Source organism: Prionailurus viverrinus, chromosome A3, assembly GCF_022837055.1.
Source record: "Prionailurus viverrinus isolate Anna chromosome A3, UM_Priviv_1.0, whole genome shotgun sequence".
Classification (NCBI taxonomy): Eukaryota; Metazoa; Chordata; class Mammalia; order Carnivora; family Felidae; genus Prionailurus; species Prionailurus viverrinus.
This window is the reverse complement of record NC_062563.1, coordinates 121,900,404-121,926,797: the sequence shown is the minus strand read 5'-3', so window position 1 is coordinate 121,926,797 and position 26,394 is coordinate 121,900,404. Positions and strand designations below refer to the sequence as shown.

At 38.1% G+C, this 26,394-nt stretch overlaps 1 protein-coding gene across 11 annotated transcripts in view; it reads right to left on the bottom strand.

Moving 5' to 3' along the window:
- The window catches only part of ITSN2 (intersectin 2), a 147,298-nt gene that overhangs the window by 44,035 nt on the left and 76,869 nt on the right, over positions 1-26,394 (bottom strand). For 9 of the 11 annotated variants that reach the window (XM_047853606.1, XM_047853601.1, XM_047853608.1 and 6 more), the window contains 12 exons: positions 24,245-24,381; positions 21,135-21,277; positions 19,780-19,877; positions 14,409-14,584; positions 13,973-14,117; positions 11,733-11,938; positions 9,519-9,583; positions 7,543-7,709; positions 3,781-3,826; positions 3,577-3,698; positions 1,742-1,838; positions 869-1,060 (listed from right to left, as the gene is read on the bottom strand). In XM_047853606.1, the coding sequence (XP_047709562.1) occupies positions 869-1,060; positions 1,742-1,838; positions 3,577-3,698; positions 3,781-3,826; positions 7,543-7,709; positions 9,519-9,583; positions 11,733-11,938; positions 13,973-14,117; positions 14,409-14,584; positions 19,780-19,877; positions 21,135-21,277; positions 24,245-24,381 (1,594 nt within the window). The remainder of the gene's footprint in view (positions 1-868; positions 1,061-1,741; positions 1,839-3,576; positions 3,699-3,780; positions 3,827-7,542; positions 7,710-9,518; positions 9,584-11,732; positions 11,939-13,972; positions 14,118-14,408; positions 14,585-19,779; positions 19,878-21,134; positions 21,278-24,244; positions 24,382-26,394) is intronic. The other 2 variants (XM_047853602.1, XM_047853603.1) reach the window with 1 other exon arrangement.

Below are 26,394 nucleotides of genomic sequence, written 5' to 3'. Positions count from 1 at the left end.
TATGTTCCCAAAACTCAATTAAAATGAAAGGTTAAATATTTTAGATAATTTCACAAGAATGATAAAAATATAAATCATGATGTATCTTGTAAAAAAAAAAAAAAAAAAAAAAAAAAGAAACCAAAAATCAAAAGGGTGGGAAAAAGTGACATTTTACAAAGGTAAAAAGTATTTCCAAGTGCTGTTTATTCTCTATTATGAATGCATTTTTATTGTCAAATGTAAGTAAGGCTAGGTAACTACGAAGAGATAGTTTTATATATAATACCAAATTTCACACTGAGATCTGGATCCTTGTTCTAAAAATAGTGAAAGAGATCTTGATTCATATGTCTCTTATGGCATCAGGTATCTTTTTAAAAAAATCACCTAACAGAATTTTGCGCACAGTTTAAACCGGTTTTTAATTTTCTCCTAATCTGGATGATGTGTAAATATGTGAGTAATAAATGAGAAGGTTGCAAAGATTAATAGCACCTGTACACTAAAAGGGTAATTTGAATAGGTGAGTACAGTAATTACTGGATACTCTTTATTAAGCAGGAAAAGATTGTTAGAAGCTAAAAAAGGATGGTGATAATGGGAAGTTGAAGCATAGACTGCTTACACCCAAGAACCTGTTAAAGACTTACAAATTTTTTCAGATGAAGTCTAACAGTAAGGTCTAAAGCTAAGAAAAAAGTATAAAATAAAGCAGTATAATTTTTGATTTTGTAAAAAATTTCCTTTTGCATTTTATTGCTTTAGTCACTAATAATCGCTTGCTAAGAGTGCTGAGTTTAAGATATGCTCCAGGACAGAATGAGTACAGTGCTGTCTATTAAAGCTTTTGCACTAGTTGAGGGGCAAATAGTTGGATATTACTCACACTGTTGACTTGGATCGGAGTCTGTTGTCATCTTAACATAGTTTGAAGGAAAAAGACCAGTCACCCCGTTGATTTCTCCTTGCCACCAGTCAGGATCATCTTTGTTCAAAACATTGATAAGTTGTCCCTTGGAGAAATTCAGCTCATCCTCGTTATTTGCTACATAGTCATACATGGCAATCACCTGACATACTACGAGAAAAAGAACAAAATAATAAAGTAAATTAATTATTAATACAAAGATCACATGTTATAACTCACCTAGAACTTAAATGACTCTACTATTAAATGTTAAAATTAGGGTAAAATTTTCCTTGAGCTGCTCTGCTTCACCCTCCTTCCTCCATTTTCCTATTTTATAAAACAAGAATCTCCCAACTACGGTTAATCCAAGTGAACTGCTTCACTTTAAATAGTTGCCTTTTTTTGCACAGAGTGAGAAAGAGAGAGTGCAAGTGGAGGAGTGGTAGAGGGAGAAAGAATCCCACCCAAGCAGGCTCCTTGCCTAGCCTGAAGCCTGCACAAGGCTTGATCTGGCAACCGTGACATCACGACCTGAGCCGAAATCAAGAGCTGGACACTTAACCAACTGAGCCACCCCAGTACCCCAACTGCTTCACTTTAAGTATAATAGCATAGCAATTCCACTTTGAAAAATTTCAAGGAATGAAGTGGTTCAAGTATCACTTAAACAGTTGGCTGTTTGTATATAGATCTTTTTAGAAAGGAAGTTCTCATTGTAACATTACTTTCAGACAGAGTTACAAAAAGAACCAATTTTTAGTATTTTTCAAAGCATATGCTAATCTAAGAAGTGGCTGAATTTCAACAAAACTTCTGTAAGATGAAATACAAGTTAATTCACTTCCATACCAGGATGAAAGGCAGGTGTAGTTCTTTCACTACTTGGACCCAAAAGTTTAACATGGCTGGCAGGAAACCATCCTTTCTGTCGCTTTTTTCCTCTGGCCTATAAAATTAGCAAAAGGAATATGAAAGATGGGATCAAAAATAATTACTGAGACATAAACTAAAAATGGCTGTGCAGTAAAGAATTTATCCTTGTCCCAAGAGAGGTCTGGACTCTACCTTTGGCTCCTGGGAGGTAATCTCTAAACCTGTGGTATGTCCTGACTGATAAGTGTCTTATTTCCTCTGGGCCTTGACCATGCCAGCCAGTCTAACAATGTGACTTATGGGGGGCGCTCTGGGTGATACAGTATGAACTCAACCTCTAAAAGGATTGGAGACTAAGTTTAGCCATAAGTGCAGAACCATGTCTATGATGTAAAAACTCTGGACACCAAGGCTCAAATGAACTTCTGTGCTTGGCAATACTTGATGTTTATTGTTGCCAGGAGTCAATGCTGTCCATGACTCCACTGGGAGAGGACAATGAAACCTCTGTTTTTGGAACCCTCCTGAACTCAGCCCCATACATCTCTTTCCTTGTCTAATTATAATCTAAATTACTTTGCTGTAACAAACTGTAACTATGAGAAGAATAGCTCTCAGTGTCTCATGAGTCTTTCTAGTTAATTACTGAACTTGAGAGTGGTCTTGGGGACCTCCAAACTTCCAGCTGGTGTCAGAAGTCAGGGTGGTCTTGGGGACCCCTGAATTCTGCACTGGCCTTCCAGGTCAGTATTAAACAACTGGAAGGCTCAATATGCATATCAAAATGGCGCTGAGAACACTACTTGCAGAAGTCTGTTAGAGAAGTCTATTAGGAGGTCTTCTGGACTCAGAGTTCTCTGGATACTTCACACAAATAATATTTATAAACTAAAAAGACCCTTCCAGAGTTCTCCTAGGAATCAAGTCAGTACTTAAAATGGTACTGTGCACAATGAACACCTCTTGGGGCTCTGTCAATAATTAATGCAGAGATCACAAATAAAATTTGTGGAAAGCCATGTTCGTCATATTGTTGGGTCAATCTTTAAAGCAAATCAGGAAGGTGGGATTTCAAGGAGTTACTCAAGAAGATACTCAATTTTGAACCTCCAGTGTTCTTTAGGATTGTTTAAGACTGATGTGCAAGAATGAAGATGTGTTTATCCACCATATTACAACCATATATCAAACCTAAATAAAAATATAGCTATTATACCTCTCATGATCTTTTAATCTTAAAAAGCTTTTTATTTTTAGTCTTTCTAGTAAGGAACTTTTAAGAGAAAAGAACTTTCTGTATCAAAACATATGCAATAACTACTTCTGTTAACATTTTAGAAAAACATAGGTTCATTTATGCCTGCATTTCCTTTCCTTGCATTGCTGTTTCAAAAACATAAGACTATGGTAGAGAAAGTCCAATGAGTAGCATTTTCTCAGTACACAGCCTGGATAATGTTTCTTCTCCTAGGTAGAAGAGGTTATATACGGTAAGCCTGGGGTTATCCCAGGCAAAGATGATAGTATGCTTTCCTTTAAGACGGTGACCTGTGGTTTATTAAAGCAGGTATTGGAAAACAATTATGTCTGTAGAGAAAATTACTCTTGGTATCGTTACTTATACCAATTCAGCTGTGCTAAAAATAAGCAGGGAAGAAACTAGAGGGGAACATAATACACCACAATGTTAATATTGATTACCTCTAAGTGGTATGATTATAGGTGATCTAAAATTGTTATTAATTTTATTTTCTAATGAGCGTGCATTATTTTTATAATAAAATTGATAAATATTATTTAAAGGTTATTACCTGTAATTCCCCTTGCCACCACCCACTTGAATTTTTCTTTAGGATTAGTATTAACTGCCCGGGTGCAAGGCTAAGTTGTTCAGAACCAGAAGCCACATATGCTGAAGTTACTTGAGCAATCTCTGAAAAGAAGACAGACAAGAAACTATGAATTCAAGACTATTAAACACTGTAGTACTTTTTTAACTCCATTATTATACATACCAGGTTTCTTGTTTGATGTTCCAGATTTGCTAGCACTCCCAAAACTCTGTAAGGAAAAGACATACTGTTTTATCATTTTCTAATAATCCAGATGTAAGAGTACAAAGGCTATTATGAATTAGATTTCTAATCCCCAGGGTTCTTGTTTATTTAAAATGAAGGTCTACTAACAGACATTACAAATGGATGATGCTGGCATCTAGTGACTCAACAAGAATAGCTCATTTTCTGCATCTTACCTGAATATCAAACATGAGCATCTGGGCCAGATACCTCTCATTTATCAGGTTAGCATCAATGCCCACTACATACAATATATCTTAAGGCGTGTGTGAGTTCTGCTTCCGCTACCTAGGAGGTTTTTAATTTTTTTTGTATGTTCCCCATGAACGTAAGAACAACAACAACAAAAATCCATTTCCTGGGTGGCAACTATAACCTCAGTCTGACTTAACAGGATAGGGGTGCCTGGGTGGCTCAGTCGCTTAAGCGTCCGAGCTCTTGATGTGAGGTCATGATCTCACAGTTCGTGAGTTCGAGCCCCACACTGGGCTCTGGAGCCTGCTTTATATTCTGTGTCTCCCTCTCTCTGTGCCCCTCCCCAGCTTGTGCTGTCTCTCTCTCAAAAATAAATAAACATTAAAAAAAAAAAAAAACCCAAATAGTTGGGCCAACTACATTCCTTCTTTTCAGGAATTTGAACAAATAAAGGGATGGAATAGACAATTTTGTTGTTGTTGTTAGTGAACACAGTTATAGTTCAAGTGGAATTGATGGGAGTCCTGGCCTAACATTTTCTGGGTACTTATGACAGAACAGTGGTCTAAGAATCTTACATATATTCATTTATTCAGTTCTCATGACACTAGTATTATAATTGTCCCCATTTTACAGAGAATGAAACTGAGGTACAGAAAGGTGAAATAACTTGTACAAGGTCACCTAGCCTCTAAGTGTTAGAGCCAGAAGTCAACCTACATGGTTGTCCCATGTGGTGTGTGCATCCCTGGGGGACAGTCCTTGAGGCCCTTCCAGGAATCCAGAAGATAAAGACTTTTTGCATAACATTTTAAAGACATTATTTGCCTCTTTCATGGTGTTGACATTTACAGTGGAGGGTAAAACTGCTGATGCCTTAGCATGAATCATGGCAGCGGAGCCACATTATACTAGCAGTCCTAGTATCCTCACCACCACAAGCTCACAGGAAAACAAACAAAATGGTTCCACTTAAGAATGTCCTTGATCAGGGGCGCCTGGGTGGCTCAGTCGGGTAAGCATCCGACTTCGGCTCAGGTCATGATCTCACGGTCCGTGAGTTCGAGCCCCGCGTCGGGCTCTGTGCTGACAGCTCAGAGCCTGGAGCCTGCTTCAGATTCTGTGTCTCCCTCTCTCTCTGCACCTCCCCTGCCCATGCTCTCTCTCAAAAATAAACAAACATGAAAAGAATGCCCTTGATCAAGGGGCGTCTTGGTGGCTCAGTCAAGTTAAGTGTCTGACTTCAGCTCAAGTCATGATCTCATGGTTCTGTGCTGATAGCTTGGAGCCTGGAGCCTGCATCGGATTCTTTGTCTCCCTCTCTATATCCCTCCCCCACTCTCACTCTGTCTCTCACTCAAAAATAAATAAACATTAACAAAAAAAATATTTTTTTTTAATTTAAGAAAAAATGTCCTTGATCAAGGAGTAAAAAATTAAATCTTAATGAAATACAATCTTTTAATATTTTTATTTTATTTTCAAAGTATGTTCCATACCCAATGTGGGGCTCGAACTCACAGCCCAGAGATCAAGCTCCACCAACTGAGCCAGCCAGGTGTCCTGAAATAAAATCTTTTAAAAATTCTGTGTGACTCAACAGAAGCATGCCTGCGGCCATTTCCGCTGCATACTGAAGAACTAAGACAGCTGTCTCAAGGAGAAGCACTTGTGTGATTACACTGCGAGCTAAACTAGGTTTGTCATGGAACGACATTTTTACTTGAAAGCACGACTGAATGACAAACTATCCCGACTTGGGGTTTAGCAGACATTTTCTCCAAGATAAAGTATGCTTGTCATATCAATGAAAACCGCTGACAAATTTGCTGTCAATGATCAAATTCAAGATTTCAAGAGAAACCTGAAATTTTGGAAAACTTGAATCTACTACCCTGAGCTTGACAGTTTCACAGTATTTAAAGACTTTCCTATGAGGGGCACCTGGGTGGCTCAGTTGCTCAGGCGACCGACTTCAGCTCGGGTCATGATCTCACGATCTGTGAATTTGAGCCCCGTGTCGGGCTCTGTGCTGACAACTCAGAGCCTGGAGCCTGCTTTGGATTCTGTGTCTCCCCCTCTCTCTACCCGTCCCCTGCTCACACTCTGTGTCTGTCTCTCAGTAATAAATAAACATTAAAAAAAATTTAAAAAAAAATAAAGATTTTCCTAGGAGATCAGTGGTGACATTAACAAATGTTAACTTTTTGGTATTGTATGATGAAACGTGTTAAAACTAAGAATATGTGCATAACTCAGTGATTCAGTATTTTCCAAATGACCAATGAATGATGTCACCTCATGGGTAATGAATAATGTTACCAGCATGGGTAAAAAATCCATTCAATTTTAATTCAACAGTAAGAAATGTTCACTGATATGGCTTTAGATTCCATGTGTAACTAACCTGTAAAAATTTAACACTTACCAAGTTTTGGTGTAGTAATATCAAGGAATATCCACAGATATCTAAAAATGTTATTAAAATAAGTCTCTGTTGGGGCACCTGGGTGGCTCAGTCGGTTGAGCATCCGACTTCAGCTCAGGTCACGATCTCACGGTTCGTGAGCTCAAGCCCCGCGTTGGGCTCTGTGTTGTCAGTGCAGACAGAGCCTGCTTCAGATCCTCTGTCCCCCTCCCCACCCCACCCCCACTTCCTGCTCATGCTTTCTCTCTAAAATAAACAAACATTTTTTTAAAAATTAAAACAATATTTTTCTGTTTTCTCCCATATCTGCGTGAGGTTGAATTTTCTTTGTGCACGTCAACCAAAAGAACGTATCACAACAGACTGAATACAGAAGCAGGAGAATCCACCTGTCTTCAGGTTAAGCCAGACATTAAAGAGATTTGCAGAAATATAAAACAATGCCCCTCTTTTCACCAAACTTTTTTGTTTGAAAATATATTGTTGGTTTTCATAAGAAGCAAGTTATTTATATAACCATGTAATGGGTTTAATTTTGTTACTTTAAAATAAGTAAGTATTTTTAAAACTGCAGTTTTAATTTCTAACATGGAATATATAACTATATTTAACCCATGCATTAAAAAAAACTCTTCAGAGTCCCCAATTTTTTAAGAATGTAGAAAGTCCCAGAAACCTAAAAGTTTGAGAACTGCTGCACTGTACCATACTAGTAGAAGGAGGAAAAGCAGCAGGAACTCATAATGTAGGGCAAGTCACATTAACATCAGGGCCTTAAGGTAAAATTTTATAGGCTCCTTCTTGGTGATCCCTTGGTAAGCTTGCCTGGATCTGGGATCATCCCTAGCTTTAGTTACCACGAGACCAGCCCTACCTCTGGGTCCTGTTCTTAGAAATTTAATGAAATCCTGTCTCTCTTACCTAACAGGATCCCTATAATAAACTGGTGCTACCTTAAGTGGTTTTCTTACAACCAAATCCTGACCAAACCCATATATACAGGAGTCTCTGTTTTAAGTATGAATCTCAAGACACAAGAATGGAATCATTTTGTTTCTGTATCAAAATAACTTTACCTCTTGATCTTTTGGTTTGACATAATTTGATGGAAAAATTCCAGTTCTATCTCCAATACTTCCTGTCCACCATTCTCCATCTTTCTGGGTCACCAATATTTCTTCACCTTCAGTGAAAGTCAAATCTCCAGGTTCTACACTTGAATATGGGTAAAGTGCGATATATTCTGTCGGAAACAAAGCAAAAAGAAACTAACTTGGGTTGTAAGATTATAGAAGGAAAAAAAATTATGTTAATCTCCAAATCCTGTGTAAATTACTGTAAAAGACCTTATAACTTAAGAAAACCTAATGTAAAAAGATCTTAAAACAGAAAAAGGAATGAAGCGATTGTTTAATAATTTCTTAGAAAAAGACTACTTAACATAAGTCATTATCATGGAGTTTCTTTTTTTTCCAACTGTATCATCATCTTATCACAGAGAATAATCCATAAACACAAACAGATCCAAGATCTCTACAGAGTAAAGATATGGAAAGTATTCTTCAACCTCCTTACACAAAATATATTTTAATATGCTAGGTTCTTTTCTCTTTAATTCTTATATAAATACAGTTATGAAAATGCCCAATATTCAGCTGACACCAGTACCAGAGGCCAAGCTCCACCACAATGACCCAGCTTCTAGCACAGTGCTTGGCACACAGATGCTCAAAAAATACTTGTTAACAAATGGCCTCAAGGGAAAGGTCTACATGTCAATATTGGCTTTGGTTTCCGTCCCTGTTATTACTACTACTTGGAACAAACAGTCGATGATCTGGCTTTAGTCTTTCTTTTCTAGTTATTTTTATTTGTCAACCTGGAATTTCATCTGTACATCCTAAACTAGAGATGACCGGGAACATCATCTATGACCTGTTTACTATTCACATTGCCAGGATTACTCAATTTATGGGATTTAACAAAACCAGAAATGCATGCAACATTTAGGTATGCAGTAATAAGCAAGGTCCTTCCCAAAAAACTCCTCACTACTTTCCCAGACTCATCCCATAGCACTCACTCCACAGTGAACCTATTATTCCAGCCTTGCTGGTGACCTGAGTTCCCTATCCATTCATAGCTATGTTCTGGCTCATGACTTTCTCTCATTCCACAAGACCTGTCTCTTCCTAGGTCACTATGCAAAACCCTACTCCTTGCTTGAGATGATTCAGTACTGCCATGTCTGTGGATTCCCAGTTCCCACTTAAAACGAAGTTATGTCCACTCATTATAGAACTTATTACAATGGTACCTCTATCTTCCCCAGTCTACTGTGAAGACTCAGGAGACTGTTTTACTCATCCTTGTATCTTTTAGGCGCTAGCATAAAACCTTAAACACAGTAGCTACTATATAAGCAGTTTAAATTACCACTAAACTGATTTTCTTGAGCAAAAACAGAAACATATAATTACTTCACTTCAACTAATTTTACAATGGACGTATATAATTCATTTATAAATAACGTTAAATAAAAATGCCCGAAATGAGGATAGACAATCTTTCATTTTTTCAAAATAAATAATGTTATTAGTCAAACAACCTAAAGGGCTACAGAAAAAATTTTTGTAATAATTATAATAAAACGTACCTTGATTTCAAATCCTACTTAATGATTTATAGGATCCACCATAATTAAAATGCAATTTGTAAACAACTAAACGTACTAAAATTGCCTTATTTTCTAAATTACTGTAATGCAGGTGTATTATAAGAAAACAAAAAATTTCATGCTATCTCACTGCGACATCTTTTATTTATGATCTTACTTACCAAGTCTATGCTGAATGTTTATAGTACTGATTCTCTAAAAATGCCCTATTTTTTCTCTAGTCTCAATATTCACGTGAAATAAACAAAGGACAGGTTTTCCTAAACTCACTTTAACACTGAAGACACAGAAACAGGGAGGATAACCACTAAGGGAAGTCAGATAGTCAATAGCTAATCTGACGCCCATATAATTTACAAATTGCCGAAAACTCACCCTCTCCACCTGTGTAGGCTGCAGAGGTAGGTTTCTTGTTTACAGCTGCATACAAAGCTTCTGGTCTGCCAGATAAATACAGAAACAGATAAGAAAAAACAACAATGAAACAAAAAGCCATCAACAAGCAAAACCAAGAAACGTGACAGAAGGTGTTTGCGGTACATTCTTTTAGGACTTTCTAAAAGGAATTTAAATATTGTCTCAGTAAACAGGCTAGAAATATTCTCATACAAAAAACTGTAGGGGACTAAGAATGCCTAGTTACAGACTTCTAAATTTTTTACTACAGTCAAGTAATTTCAACATGATTTTTAAATAGTTTTTCAAGTGTGAGATATTTTGCCTTTCTAAAGGAATGTAAAAGTCACCAATGCTTTGGTAAATGGACAGTTATTTGGAAAAGCACATGGCAGGCTTGGCTTCATACAGGGAGCACAAGGACAGTATGTAAATTTTAGTATCTGTTTAGAGTACACTACACTTAAATATATAAAAATAACAACTTTATTTTTTATATTTCAGAGCAGGTAAAACTTTAATTTCCAATTTAACCCAGGAAATGGAAAAAATCTGGAAGCCTGTCATGTTTAAGAGCTAGACATCTGGGGGCGCCTGGGTGGCTCAGTCAGTTAAGTGTCCGACTTTGGCTCAGGTTGTGATCTTGCAGTTTGTGAGTTCGAGCCCCGCCTCAGGCTCTGTGCTGACAGCTCAGAGCCTGGAGCCTGCTTCAGATTCTGTGTCTCCCTCTCTCTCTCTCTCTCTCTCTCTGCCCCTCCCCTGCTCACACACTCTCTCTCTCAATAATAAATAAACGTTAAAAAAATTTTTTTAAAAAAAGCTAGACATCTGTAGGATGCACCAGGGCTTCCCAGGATCCTTGAGGAAACTATATAGCAATACGTCAGTACTCAGAATGGAACCTCCCTACAACTCATGGCCACAACTGAACGCACCACCGCCTTGTTTAGGGCATGATCTCTCCATTACTGCAGGTTTTCAAATTACAGGTCTTATCTGTTAGAAAAGATCAGTAATGAATGAGAAGTTGGAGGGAACAGCATTTAAACTTACTGCCTTTACGCTGAAGTTTTCTTCTCTGTAAAATGTTATGGCATTTAAGATAATTCCTGTAAAGGGCCCACCACAGTGCCACACGTCAGCTCTGAATTGTTATCATTTACACACTTCTAAATCTAAAATTCTGTGTCAGTCTGAAGAGCAAATTTCTGCACTGGAACTAAAAATTCATACAGAGAATCTCAGCCTTGAAAATGTTTTTAAAGATTAATTTACTCTTTTTATCCCATCAATTGGAAAACCGAAGGCAAATAGGTTATTCCACATAGGCTGACAAAAAGAACAATCAGAACTCAAGCCTCTTGATTTCCAAAGACCTGTCTCTTTTCATTCAATCAGATCACTTTTTTATTTGGATCAACTTCAGTATAAAACACAAGGAGACAGCTGCCCATCACTACTTTTGTACTTATTTCTTAAACATCTTAAACATGCCTGGAGATCTCACTCCTCTACAGACTGGGAAATTAAGGCCAGAGACCTTGTTTAGTTTTTACTTGTTCTTCACTTGAAAATTGATTCATCTGATTGTTCATTCAATGAATCCTCTCCTTATTCACTGAGCTAATATGACTGAGAAGCTACTATGCATTGAGATTACACTAGGCAGGAAAAAAAACTGAAAAACAAAGACACGGATCCTGCCCTCCCAGAGCTATGATCTAATAGGAGAGATGGGTAAGAAAATAAATAATTGCAACCCAGTCTGTTATGTGCAGTAAGAGAGGTATGATCTTCAAGGAATTCTGGAGGCCCAGAAATGGAATGCCCTACACTTTGGCAATGGGGAGGCCGTCAGCAAAGGTTTATTTAAATACTGACAATGCACGGTAAATAACAAGGGAGAAGTGCTCCAAAGGAAATGAAAAGTAACTCTTGAGCTGCCACAAAGAAAGCAACAGATCTAAAATTTTAAGCACTCTGAAAACTTTAGGCATCTGAAATAACTAGAATAAAAGATATTCTAAAACGTACAAATATGTGAAGTACACTTTTTTTCACTCTAGAAATCCCCCTCTCGATATTCAAACTCAAGCATAAATGTTTTATTTTATGGTATAGCCAGTTGTTCTTCAGCCGACTGATTAGTGAAAACACCAACATCCACATCTCACGTAAACACAAAATGCTTACTCTTCCCGCTTGACTTCACTCCCAGGGAGTATTTTGACATAAGATTTTGGAAACCACCCTCTTCCTCCATGCACCTCTCCAAACCACCAATTTTCTTGCTGTTCCAAGACAGTGATAATATCATGTTTTGAAAAGTTCAAGTGGTTATCCTTCTTTGCAGTCCAAGAACACAGGGCCTGTGCCTTTAGGTTTTCTACAACCTGTCCCTGTGAACATAAAAACACAAAATTTTTAAAAAAGTAACCACAATTTTTGTTTCCTACTATATAGGTTGTTCACAGTTCAAAGACCAGTTTGGTATGGTGGTGACTTAAGATAACTTTTTTTTTTAATTTTTTTTTTCAACGTTTATTTATTTTTGGGACAGAGAGAGAGACAGAACATGAACGGGGGAGGGGCAGAGAGAGAGGGAGACACAGAATTGGAAACAGGCTCCAGGCTCTGAGCCATCAGCCCAGAGCCTGACGCGGGGCTCGAACTCACAGACCACGAGATCGTGACCTGGCTGAAGTCGGACGCTTAACCGACTGCGCCACCCAGGCGCCCCTACCTTAGGATAACTTTTAATCTACTAAATGATTTACAATTATATATGACAGACAACCATTTGAGTAGGCTTCTGTTAAAAGTTTTTCCCTGATCTCTGAACAGTGCTAATATCATTAACACCCTTGTCTTTCCAGAAGCTCACCCTCTGGTGACTGATGGGTCCTCTTTGTCCAGTCCCTTTCCCTCCCTGTTTCACACGATTTTCCTAAATTACCTTATTTATGTCTATGCCTTCTCTAATCTATATCTTAATTTTAACTTTATCTCCTGAGCTCCAGACTTGTAAGTCAGACTACTCATTGGGCCTTCCCACCAGGTTGTCTCTAAACCAGATACCTTAAAGTTGCACGGTGAGACATCATTTTTAGAGCCCACAGAACCCACTCCTCTTGCAATGCTCACCCAAGACAATGCTATCACCATCCTTCCAGTTACTCAAGCTCAAGACCCTGAGGAACCTTCTTTAACTCCCAACTTCTTCCTTACTCTCGACATTTCAATGGATTGCCAATTTTATGTCAAGTCCTAGTAATCTTAAATCCACCTCCTCTTCTATACATTTTCTTTACTGTGGTACCAGTTTACGTCATCATCTCTTGTAATTAGCTACTGTGGCATCCTTCCTTGCTTGTTTTCCTTCCTTTGCTTCCTTACACCAATCGACCCCTGTACTACTGCTGGGAGTTAGGTTTCAAAAATATACACACCTCTTGGAAACCTTCAGGGGCTGCCCACTGCCAAGCAGCTAGGCATGGTATTAAACACTTCACACATAAACCTCACCCTCTAGCTTTCCTGCTTGACCCTTTCTCCAAGATTCCTGTACTCTAGCCACACTATAAATAATTCTCGTCCTGGAAACTCTGTGTTAACATGCCTCACTGACTTTCCCCAAATTACTTTTTCACAGGAATAACTTTTGTTCTCTCTTTGCTAAAATCTTGCTTATCCTCAAAGGTCCTGCTCAAATACTTGGTCCTTTGTGAACCCTGCTCCAATTCCCAAAGAGTGAATGAGATCTCCCTCGGCGATATAGTCCTCAAGATTTTGTAGAATATCTTTATTACAACCCTTCACATACTTTACAATTATTTATATATGTGTCTGTTTCATTAGATTATGACTCCTTAATGGCAGAGATTTTTTTCCATTAAATTTCTAGCATATAAAGAAACACCTGGAACCTATCTATGGTCATGAAGTAAACATTTTTTTGAGTGAAGGTGAAATTTGTAGGGCTCTGTTTTGACAAAGTCTGTGATTTCTTTTCAATAATATTAATGTAACAAAGCCTGCAATGGTTACATGTAAAGCAGAGGCTAAATATATGTAACATAGTTCCCACGCAAATTTCTTACCAACAAAACCCCAAAAACCACCAAGCCCACATATCTTCTCACAATAACTACGAATTAAGAATAATATAGCCAGATTTATAAAGATGACATTTTGAGCTTAGAAACCCTAGCTGCTAGCAACTGGGTGCTATGAAAATGAATTGTTGAGAAACTTCTAAGTAATAATAATAATAATTTCTTTACATCATATCACATGTCAATGACAAGAACAGAAACCAAATACTACAAACTCTGGTTAAATGAGTAAGTGATGTCTTTGTACAAAAATTTTCTATTTTATGTGAACATGAGCAATGTCAAAGAATAAAGCAGAGAAAAATTAAAGATATGCACCTGTCCATGAATCGGTGATATAGATCCAGGGGAAACAGTACGAGTAAAAGCTGATTTTTTCTGCCATGATGTATTAACAGTTAGGTTTGTAAAAGATACATTTTGATAATCAGTCACTGATGCTGGTTGATTTGAAGAAAGTGATCTGTAAAATACAACACTTTGATGTAAATACACTTCAACATTTAAAATCTAATGAAGCACTACAAACTTATCAGCTTATACATAATTCACATTGTGTTTAAACACAATTTTGGAAAAAAGAATTCACGAACCAAGTACTGACCTACATTTTTGCTTATTAAATTTCAGTATGAAATCTGGAACAGAAGGTACTCTTGAAGAGTCCAGCACAGATTATAATATGATTAAGTAGCAGGTCGACACAAATACATTTGCAGGGCTAAAAACACTGCACTGTTAGCTAAAAACTTACTCAGAAGAAGTTGAGGTAGCAGATACTGATACTGTAGGGGGAAGTAAGGCCTTCTTAGGAGACACAGATTTTTCACCTGATGGCATTTTTTCTACGTAGTTGCAAGGAAACCAGCCAAAATTTCCTTGAAAACTACCATAAAGCCAACCAGGTTCTCCTACGGTTTTTTCATCAACCTATGGAAACAAAAAGAAGGGTTAACAATGGTTAGAATGTCACACATTTACAAAGGAAAGAGACGCAGACTATTGTACAATAGCCTCATTTTCAGAATTAAGCTCATGTAACTAAAGAGCTGAGGCATTTTCTTTTCTTTTTTATTTCTTAAAAAAAAATTTTTTTAATGTTTATTTTTTTTGAGAGAGACAGAGTATGAGCAGGGGAGGGGCAGAGAACGAGAGGGAGACACAGAATCTGAAGCAGGCTCCAGGCTCCACGCTGTCAACACAGAGCCTGATGCAGGACTTGAACTCATGAACCGTGAAATCATGACCTGAGCTGAAGTTGGACGCTTGACAGAGCCACCCAGGTGCCCCTTTTCTTTTCTAGAGAGAGGGTGCAAGTGAGCAAGGGGGGCAGAGAGAAAGAGAGAATCCCACAAGGTGGGGGGTAGAGAGAGAGAGAGAGAGAGAGAGAGAGAGAAGTGGGGCTCACCCAGGGCTCATGTTTTTACCCAAAGCAGGGCTCCTGTTCACCCGAAGTGGGGCCTGAGCTCACCTGATGTGGGACTTGAACTCATGAACTGTGAGATCATGACCTGAGCTGAAGTCAGATGTTTAACAACTAAAGCCACCCAGGCACCCTGAGCTGAGGCATTTTCTACATATTAATAGGTCACTATCTCTAATGACAGACGAAGGTGCCTTTTAGAAAAAAATGTTCACTTGTTTTGAGAGAGCAAGAGAGAGAGAGAGAGAGAGAGAGAGAGAGAGAGAGAAGGAGGGAGTGCGTGAGCAGGGGAGGAGCAGAGACAGATGGAGAGAGAGAATCCCAAGCAGGCTCTGTGCTGTCAGTGCAGAGCCTGACATGGGGGTCAATCTCATAAACTGTGAGATCATGATCTGAGCTGAAATCAAGAGTCAGATGCTCAATCGACTAAGCCATCCAGAAGCCCCCAAAAAATGAAATTTTAAAAAGGCACCTTTGGCTCTTGATTTTGGCTCAGATCATGATCTCACAGTTAGTGAGACTGAGCCCTGCATCTGGCTCTGTGCTGGGGAGGGAGTCTGCTTGGGATCCACTCTCTCCCTCTCCCTCTGCCTCTGCCCTTCTCAACCTGTGCCTGTTGTGCACTCTCTTTCTCTCAAAAAAATTTAATTTCATCCAAGTTAAATACACAAAAATAGTTAACAGAAACAAACAGCATTCCATATGGCTTATGATGGAAGATCCCATCACTCATTATGCCCTGATTTCCACTCCTGATAACAACTTGCCATTCGTAGTTGTTTTTCTATATCATCCTCTGTATTTCTTCTTCCTTCCTTCCTTCCTAACCTCCCTCCCCCCCTCTTTCTTCCTTCCTTCCTTCCTTCCTTCCTTCCTTCCTTCCTTCCAAGTAGGCTTCACACTCAGTGTGGAGCCCAATGCAGGGCTTGAACTCATGATCCTGAGATCAAGACCTGAGCTGAGATCAAGCCAGATGTTTAATACCCAAGCACCCCTATCTTCTATATTTCTAAATAATGTATTTATACTATTATTTCCTGAATGTTTCAATTTTAAACATCATCTATTGGATTTTGATTATGGAAAATCAACATTTAACTTTTACTGCATCTTATTTTTCTATCAACACTGCTATCTCAAATTTTTTGGTTTAATTATATTTAATGTTTATATTATTATGACTAGGTAAGCAAATATTTCACATCTAAATCATGTAATGTTCTGATAATTACATTTCCTTTCTTGCAAACTTGTTATTTTCCTATAGTTAATCATTAATTTTTGTTTTGTTTAGTTTTGTTTAGTTCCTATTAGAGTCTTCTTGAGCTAAGAGAACTAGAAAACTTTCTCTAAATACTATTTTTCAACTGGTAACACATACAGGTGATTTGTAGTTTCATCTCTTCTCCCTTTTATTGCTGAGTAATATTACATTGTATAGATGTACCACAATTTGCTTGTATGTTTACCTACTGATGGACATTTGAGTTGTTTCCAGTTTTTGGCTATGATAAAACTATGAACATCTGTCTTTGTATATTGATCTTATATCCTGCAACCTTGCTAAACTCACTCATTAGTTCTATCATTGCTATGTAATAATTAAAATATGGTGTTCTAAAATACAACAGAAGGAACCACTGATAAAATATTATCTTGTAAATCTAGTTTAAGGCTAAATTTAAAACAGCTAAGCCACAGCACTGAAAATGAAGAACACAATAGACCTCAAGGAATTACTCAACCTAAAGCAGAATGCTCAGCAATATACCTAATTTAAATGCTGGTCTCAAGGCAAGGATCACTGACAGGTATGAATACTGGCATTCAAACACTAACTTCCTTCCTTCCCTACAAACTTTTAAAAGCCTACTTTCTTCAATACTTTTTCCTTAAACTTTCTAGCTTTTCAAGAAGACAAGCCCCATTCATTTAATCTTTAAAATTAGACCAAGTTTGCTTTTGTAACAGGTTAATTTTAATAAATTTTGTATCTATAATTTATGGCCCTAATTAATTTTTAGTTGTCAATTTACATAGAAAGTGAAACTAAAAAAAATTATGTAAGTTCTCAGAGGTTTATGGAAACTATTACCTCAAAAATAGCATTAACATATAAGAATGCTAGAAAAACAGGTTGTCACGGAAAATGTTGCCAGGACTCAGTGGAATTTCTAATCTTTTTTCACCTTCAATCAAATCTCTTCTGCCACCCTTATCCATTAAGTTGACTAGGTCTTGCCTCCTATCTGACCAAGAATAGGGAAACCATCAGATCTGAGCCCCCCTTCGAATTCAGCAAAATGTATTTCTAGTCCCATGCATCCTTTCCTTCAGCCCTCTAACCAAAACGGAAGAGCTGTCTAATCCTCCCACTACTCTCTCCTCCGATGCTCTAGGTCCTGAGCCCTCCAGCCTTACTGAGAATCATCTTCACCTGTACCCACTGGTCAGAACAGAGAGGTCTGCCAGGGAGCCATGAAGTGCCTTCCTGAGTGTTCTGTATGTTGATCTGAGTGGTAGTTTCACAGATTTATACATGTGTACAAATTATCTGAGCTGTATACTAACAGTTGTGCACTTTACTAAATCTACTATCATTAACCTTTTCCCTCTCTGCAGATCCTATCATTATTTAAACTTGCAAATAAACCAGCAAATTCGCTCAAGCCAAGATAAAAAAACCAAAAAATGAAACACAGAACTTCCTTCAACCCACTCTCCTCATTAATCATTTTCTCTCCCTTCCCACTTTCAAAAGCTAAGCTCCTTCAAAGAATTTTATATATTCACTGTCTCCTCTTCCTCCCTTCCAATTTCAGGTCACTGAAATCTGGCTTGTTCGCCACCATTCCACTCAACTGTTTTCCTCAAGGTTAACAATAGCTCTGATACTGCTAATCTAATGGCTGTTTTCTAAGTCCTATCTTATTCACATGCAGACCACTCTTCTCAAAGTTCATGGACGGTAAACTCTCCTGGCTTTTTCCTAATGACTCTAGTCGTTTCTTTTTAAGGCTCCTCTTCTTCTAATAATCCCTTTAGTGTTAGTGTCTCTTAAGGATCTTCATTCATCCGCTACGCTCAAGGCAATTACCATCACAACACAATGATGACACTCAAATTGGCCTCTGATCTCTGCCTGAGATCTCTCTAGACATCTCTGGATATTCAACTGCTATCCAGAAATCTGAAACTCATCCAAACTTGAACTTATTATAAGTCTCACCTAAATTCCCTCCTTTTGATCTTCCTCTCTCAGTGAATGACATGGTCATCAACCAAGTTGTCGAAATCAGGTATCTGGTAGTAACTCATGACTCATTGGTTATATCAGCGATTTGGCAGAGAACACCCTCAAGAAACTCCAGCTGACTCAATGTTCCTGTTGTCATCGCCATCAGATTGGCTTGATGACCACAGGGGAGGTCTGCTGTAAAGCTAGTAGCTTTCTACCACCTTCCTTCCTCTGCTTTAGAATGTCCTTCTCATCAGACTACCAGTTCATTAAGTGCAGAGACTGTGTGTCTTGTTTACTATATCCCTAGCATAGCCCTCGACAAATATTTGTTGATGGTAAAAGACAGAACCAAAAATATAAATAGGTTCTTGACCAAACATGTCCAGAGATAGGCTGCATCTCTTCATTCTTAGACACAACTTCATCATCACCAACAGGTGGAGGAGGAACAGGAGGGCCAGCAGACTGTGGATTGTCAGTGGTGGCAACGGTAACAGAAGGAATGTGTAGCTGGGGATTAACCTGAGTGTTTGAACAGAGGTTTCTGGTAAAACCTATGCCAAGTACCATTAAACAGTTGCAGTGTAACTGATAAAAGACACCAAACTGGTGACTATGCAGGCTAAAAAGAAAACACACACTGGCTAGGTATTCTAGGTAATATTACTTTAATTTACTAAGAAGAAAAGTGACACAGAGACTAAAATCCAAGTTACTATGCTTCTAAAACCTGTATTCTTTCCATTATATCACAAAAGCTGTATCAAATGCTATTCCCTCCATCTTCTCTTATTCATCCATTTTACATGGTTTGTGACTATATAATAAAGGCCTTTAGTTTCAAGGAACAAGGGATTACATCTAGTTAGGGCTATAGAGTCTACTTCCTTCAATTCTTTTAATGGTTGTCAGAAAATAATCAGCGCCCCCAAATTTCATTGGTAATTTATTAAAACAACACAATCAGCCTCACTTTTTAAAAAATGTTTATTTTTGAGAGAGAGAGAGAGAGAGAGAGAGAGAGAGACAGAATCCAAAGCAGGCTGAGCTGTCAGCACAGAGCCTGATACAGAGTTTGAACTCAAGAGCTGTGAGATCATGGCCTGAGCCAAAGTCAGACGCCTAACCGACTGAACCACCCAGGCAACCCTCAGCATCACTATTTATGCTGTGAAGCAGTATGGCACAGCGTAAAGACCACTGGATTTGGAAATTAAAGATGTGTACTTGTGACCCACTCTGGCACTGTCCTACTGACTGTTAACATTTTGTGTAAGTCTAAGCTTCCTTACCTAGAACACAGCAGTGATAAATAATATGCAAGTCTGTAGCATCTCATTAGGGACAAATCAGATAAAGCTTAAGGTATACATTTTAAATGGTATATCAATATATAAAATTATAGAGTAATATATTACATTGTATTAAGCTTCTTCATGAGCAAAAAAGACTGTTTCCTACCTGTATTATATCCCCGGAATTAAAACTCATCTCATCATGGCTCCTGGCTTCAAAGCGGTACAATGCTCTATAATTCACCAAAGCAGTAGCTGGCTCACCTAAAGAGAAGATAATTGTCATTATCTGCTACTTTCACGTATACCCATCTTTGCGATGACTCAATATAAAGAGCCTGTAAAGTCAAAAAGAAAAAGAACTGAACATCAAACAGCAAAATGAAAATCCATTTGACAAAGGCTTGTTATAATTTAAATATGTTGTATGGCCACAGAATCAATATAAAAGCAAACAAGGACGTTTATCTTTGGGAAAGTAGGAGGCAATGATACAAAGACATGACTTGTGGGGGCCATGAGTGAGGATGTATGGGAAGATGTATGAGTGGTGGCAGGCGAGGCTGTGCAAAGTGCAGGCGGCTAAGCAGCAAGGTTTGATCTGTGGCAGTCAGGATACAACAGGAAGAGACAAGAAGAGAGGTCACAAATGAGGAGATTGGCAGCAAACAGGGTTCAGTGAAGAAAGAGCTCTAAATGCACCAGTATGGTTCTAAAAGAAAAACAGAAGAGCTCACAAATACACTAGCTTTGATAAGAATAAAAATATTTTACTTTATTCATTTGCAGAATGAATGCTTTAGCTTATAGAAATTTCAACACATGTGCCAATAATAAGGATTGAAATATTTGTCTGTCCAAAAGAGGTATGTATCAATAATATTTAAAGTATTTTAGGAATGAACTCTGAGGTGCATCAAAAACAAAGTATATCTTTTGAGGAAATTTCAGTGTGCAAAGACTTAAATTTTATTGGTGTTTCATTAAAATAAACAGTTTAGGGGCACCTGAGTGGCTCAGTTGGTTAAGTGTCTGACTTTGGCTCAGGTCATGATCTCACAGTCTGTGAGTTCAAGCCCCACATCAGGCTCTGTGGCTAACAGCTCAGAGCCTGGAGCCTGTTTCAGATTCTGTGTCTCCCTCTCTCTGCCCCTTCCCTGCTCACACTCTCTCTCTCCCTCTCTCTCTCAAAAATAAACATTAAAAAAAAACAGTTTATAGTTAACACCAATTGAAGAAACTCTTTACAGCTGTTTACTTCAATTATGAAAATGTCAGAGTCTGTTCATAGCTAGTCAGTGATTACAATTTTCTTTTCTACATGTTGTTTTAAGACTTCTACCCTCAGTCTGTTTTAATAAGCCTACACACTCCTCCAAGTTTAATTTAGAAAAAGGTTTTTTCAGACTCAAAGGTTAACATCTACTTACATATATTTTTTCCCTCTCATCAGAATCTTTTTTTCTTGTTGCTTTCGTTGCTCTGTCTCAGAAAAATCAAATCTATCATTTTTATCCTTACCCTTACATGGTTTCTCCTCAGCCTTCCGTTCCTCTTCTTGAACTTTTTCTTGTGTTTTTTCTTCCTGGAGTCGCTTTTGTTTTTCTTCTTCCTCTTTTCTAAGGTTTTCTCTCCATAAGTTTTCCTTTCCTTGCTTTGCTTTCCTTTACATAAAAGAAAGAGAATTTGGTGCGCCTGGGTGGCTCAGTTGGTTAAGGGTCCAACTTCGGCTCAGGTCATGATCTTGCGGTTAGTGAGTTCGAGCCCCGCATTGGGCTCTGTGCTGACAGCTCCGAGCCTGGAGCCTGCTTCTAATTCTGTGTCTTCCTCTCTTTCTCCCCGTCCCCTGATCGTGTTTTCTCTCTCTCTCTCTCTCTCTCTCTCTCTCTCTCTCTCTCTCTCAAAAATAAACATTAAAAAATAATAATAAAAAAAGAATTTGTATCATGTCCTAAAATTTGTTATGCAAAAATATCAGATCTTGTGCTCAACGTTGCTCCTCATCAGGGAAATACAAATCAAAACCACACTCAGATATCACCTCACGCCAGTCAGAGTGGCCAAAATGAACAAATCAGGAGACTATAGATGCCGGAGAGGATGTGGAGAAACGGGAACCCTCTTGCACTGTTGGTGGGAATGCAAATTGGTGCAGCCACTCTGGAAAACAGTGTGGAGGTTCCTCAAAAAATTAAAAATAGACCTACCCTATGACCCAGCAATAGCACTGCTAGGAATTTACCCAAGGGATACAGGAGTACTGATGCATAGGGGCACTTGTACCCCAATGTTTATAGCAGCACTCTCAACAATAGCCAAATTATGGAAACAGCCTAAATGTCCATCAACTGATGAATGGATAAAAAAATTGTGGTTTATATACACAATGGAGTACTATGTGGCAACGAGAAAGAATGAAACATGGCCCTTTGTAGCAACATGGATGGAACTGGAGAGTGTGATGCTAAGTGAAATAAGCCATACAGAGAAAGACAGATACCATATGGTTTCACTCTTATGTGGATCCTGAGAAACTTAACAGAAACCCAATGGGGAGGGGAAGGAAAAAAAAAAAAAAAGAGGTTAGAGTGGAAGAGAGCCAAAGCATAAGAGACTCTTAAAAACTGAGAACAAACTGAGGGTTGATGGGGGGTGGGAGGGAGGGGAGGGTGGGTGATAGGTATTGAGGAGGGCACCTTTTGGGATGAGCACTGGGTGTTGTATGGAAACCAATTTGACAATAAACTTCATATATTGAAAAAAAAAAGAATAGAAACATCAAAAAAAAAATCAGATCTTGTTCCTGGCAAACTGTAGAATACACATTTCTTATGTATTTATATGCAACCTTATGAAATTATATATTATTATATAGCAAAGATGTATTACTAGGGGATGTGGACAAACACCCTGGGGTCCTTTCTTAATTTCAACTACCGTTCCTTTTCCCAGTTAGTTCCTCTGTAACCTTCTCTGACGCTCTTTCACACCTAAGATGAATCTAGCCTTTATTTGAATTCGCAGAGCATTATAAACACCACTATCAGAGTATTTACCACATGTTTCCTGGGATAAAGCAGACTAGAGTTAAGAGAACATAAAATTAAAATTCTGGTAAACTTTTTTATATATGTGTTAGTGGATGACAAACTGGTCCAGAGCCAGAAGATGGCACAGAAGCTGGACAAAGGGCAGAGGCCACATCTACAATGTGAAAACCTGACTATAACCAATAGCGTGGGACAAGGAGGGAACCTTCCTGGGCAAGTGGCCAAGAAACCAAGTTGTAGTTGTTAAGACTCAGCTCTGGACCGATTCCCCATGTGATTCTCCTCTGATTTCTTCCCTCTTTCACTGCAGAAGGTGTGAGGAGGATGAGTGACATGAAAATGTACGTTACTACTATGGTTTGTTGGCCTGAAAAAAATTGTGAGCGGTAATGAAGAGATATCAAGATACTGGCAATGGGTCAGTGGAAAATTCTGACACTGTGACTAGCTGTGTAGTTACTGCATAAGGATCAGTGGCACAGTTAAGTGGCAAATAAAAGCATTCTGAATTTGAACCTCACTGTCTCTGCTTTTATATTATTCTAGTGTCTCTTGTTGGGGGCCACAAAAGTAGGGGCCTTGGAGTTAAGAGTACCATAATGATCTGTTTAGCTGTCTCCATTTCCTATTGGAATTATGAGGAATCGAGGAGCCAGGAGTAAAACCAGAGTCTCCTTCATCACAGCCAACAGCAGCCACTCATTAAATATGTGCTGGGAGTAGCTATTCTGAAGCCATTAAAAAGAGAGACCTGCCTTATGGTAATGTGTCCTTCTTGCCTCCCTAGCAATATTAGCTCTTTCATGGGCATTACTCATCTACTTATCTCTGAGGCAAAGGAATGTTGGTTCATCAATATCTGTTAATTATATTGATTTCTCACACTAGAGAACTTGGGGAAGTAACTGAGGAACATATTAGAAATAAGATTCTGCAGACAGAAAAAAAAAAATCATGCCAAGTCTCTAAATAAATGGTTCTGTCAAATTCCACAACTGTCCTACTTTTCCTAGCTATAAATGGAGGCAATTGATAGATATCAGCGGTACAAAGAGAAATATGTCAACATAGCATTATACGCTCCATCTTATCACTCTGTAAAATTAAGTATTTGGTTTTTGTGATCTTTCAGGAAACAGTAATAGATTTACAGTGGAGAGATGGAAATGATGACTGCCAGACATTTATGCTTGGCTCTTTAGCTAGATTATTTTAATTTAATTCTCAGTTACCTATGAAGCATACATCAATATTTCTATTTCTGAGATGGAGAAACTGGGGTTCGAAAGGTAAAGTGACTCAACCAAAGTCACCCAAATCATTAAGTGGCAGATCAAGAAGTCCAAGAAGATCAAGAAGGCCTGACTCCAAAGCCCCTATTTTTCACTAATGGAACATAAAATTGATTACTATAAACTCAGTCCCAAAAGAAGACCTGAATTTCTAAAACTGACAATCTAATTAGCATCCTAGAATAATCCTTTTATTTCCCTTAAATTTTCATAGTCAAACTAAAGATATGAGCAATAAAGTTAGAAATCTAATAGTAATACAGTATAATAAATTTATCAGTTACATTACCTTACAGCCTCATCTTCTAGTTTCTTCTTCTGTATTAGCTCTGACCTTTTTCTTTCAATTTCCTTCAACTTGTCACGTTTGATCTTATAAAGTTGTTCAAGGGCTAACTGCTGTGTATTGTAGCTTTCTCTCAGTTCCTAAGGAGAAAATGAAAATAAGTCAATATACCGTTGATTTAACTATTTTTGTCTTACGTAATAATGTGGTACTTTCATTAACAGACACAAATCCTAAAGCAAGTTAAAGTAAAAAGAGTAAAAGTTTTAGAAATCTCTGGATTAAAAAAAAACTTGAAAACAAATATTTAAGCCTTGTAACTAACCACTGAGGACAGACATATGTTAAAATCACCTACTTTTGTATTAATTCACTTCTAAGGAATACAGATAAAACAATTTTATAAGCCAATTCTTTGATTTGGTACTTTATTTTCAATAAAAAGCCAATCCATTAAAAATGTGGGCAAGAAATTTGCTTATTATTTGAAGAGGAATTTTGTTCAATCATATTTTTTACATATGTAGTTTAACCAAGTTACCCATAATTTTTTAACAATTAACAACCCATCAACAATTATTGAATAATTCAGTTAAAACTAAAAATGGAAAGGATGTCTGCCATGACATCCTTGACTAGAGAGAGCCAAAATAACGAAGAGTATTCCAAACAGGAATTGAAATAAACACTTGTTTATTGAGCATCTAGTTCTATGCAGTGCTGCACAGATATGCAGGGGATCAAATCGAGGGCCCTCTAACTCTCAAGGCTGCAGTCTTTGCTTTCAAAGAGCTCACTTATCTCAAAGCAGCAAAAAGTGCCAAAATGTGGGATAGAGCTCAGTGCCTTAGTGGAAACCTGTGGTTATCTGTTCAGCATTCTTCCTTATATCTTCTTCTAAAAGCCCCTTTCCCAAGTACCTGCTCCAACCCTGTTTGATATGGTTGTGATGAATCTGTCAAATTCAGTGCTCCTCTCACTCCCACTGGGGTGCAGTCATTTAATTTAGGCCTAACCCATCAGAGCAACCCACCTCCCTGGCCAGAATGACTGGTCCAAAGGACATCTGATCCAAGCTGGGCCAGAATCCTTTCCTGAGATTCGGACAGACTGAAGAGGGGAGAAAGAAGTCTTTCCTGCTTGAAGCTCATTAAACTGAAGCTAAACCTGGAGATGCCCCACTACAGTGAAGCCATTGGGGTAGAAATGAAATCAACACAGAAAAGAGAGAAGCAAAGACTGGAGGCAGAGAGGGAGGACTGGGGGAAGTGAATCTCCAAGTGCATTCCTGTGTCTTAGAACTGCCCCTGCCCAGGAGTGCTTCTACTGACTCAGTCAGCAGTCCTGGTACTCTGCCAGTAACTACTCTCATTAGCTTAACTATTTTGAACTGACTTTCTTTTACATGGAATCTACAGAATCCTGAACAAGAGAGTACAAAAAGGCTGGAATATGGAAGAGGAAATAAAAGCACAAACCAACCCCCCCGCCCCGAAAAACTTAAAGTAATCAAAAGAGGTTTCATGGCAAAGGTGAGACCTTAAATAAACAGTTCAGCTGACCCTCAAACAACCGGATTTGAATTGCATGTCCACCTATACACAGATTTTTTAAAATAAATACGGCATAATACTGTAAATGTGTTTTCTCTTTATGATTTTCTCAGTAACATTTTCTTTTCTCTAGCTTAATTTTAAGAATATAGCATAATATACATATAACACAAAATCTGGGTTAATCACTGTTTCTGTTACAGGTAAGATGTCTGGTTAATAGTAGGCTATTAGTAGTTAAGTTCTGGGGAAGTCAAAAAGTTGTATGCAGATTTTCAACTATATTGGGCATTGGTGCCCAACCCATGTTGCTCAAGGGTTAACTGTGTTTGGTAGAACGTTTTGGTAAAAAATGTTTTGGGGGTATCTACACACACACACAATAACGAAACTCCAAACCAAAAAATCTTCCAAAACAAAAAAATTCCAAAAACCCAAACTCAATTTCTTTCCAGAAATAAAATATTTTATAGGTGAACCCTTTTAACTTGATTGAAGTGATAGATTTGAGTACAATGTGGTGTCTGAAGACTATGTCCAAAATGTCTGAGATCAAGATGGGCAGCTTGAGCCAATAACAACACAAATACTGCATTCAGA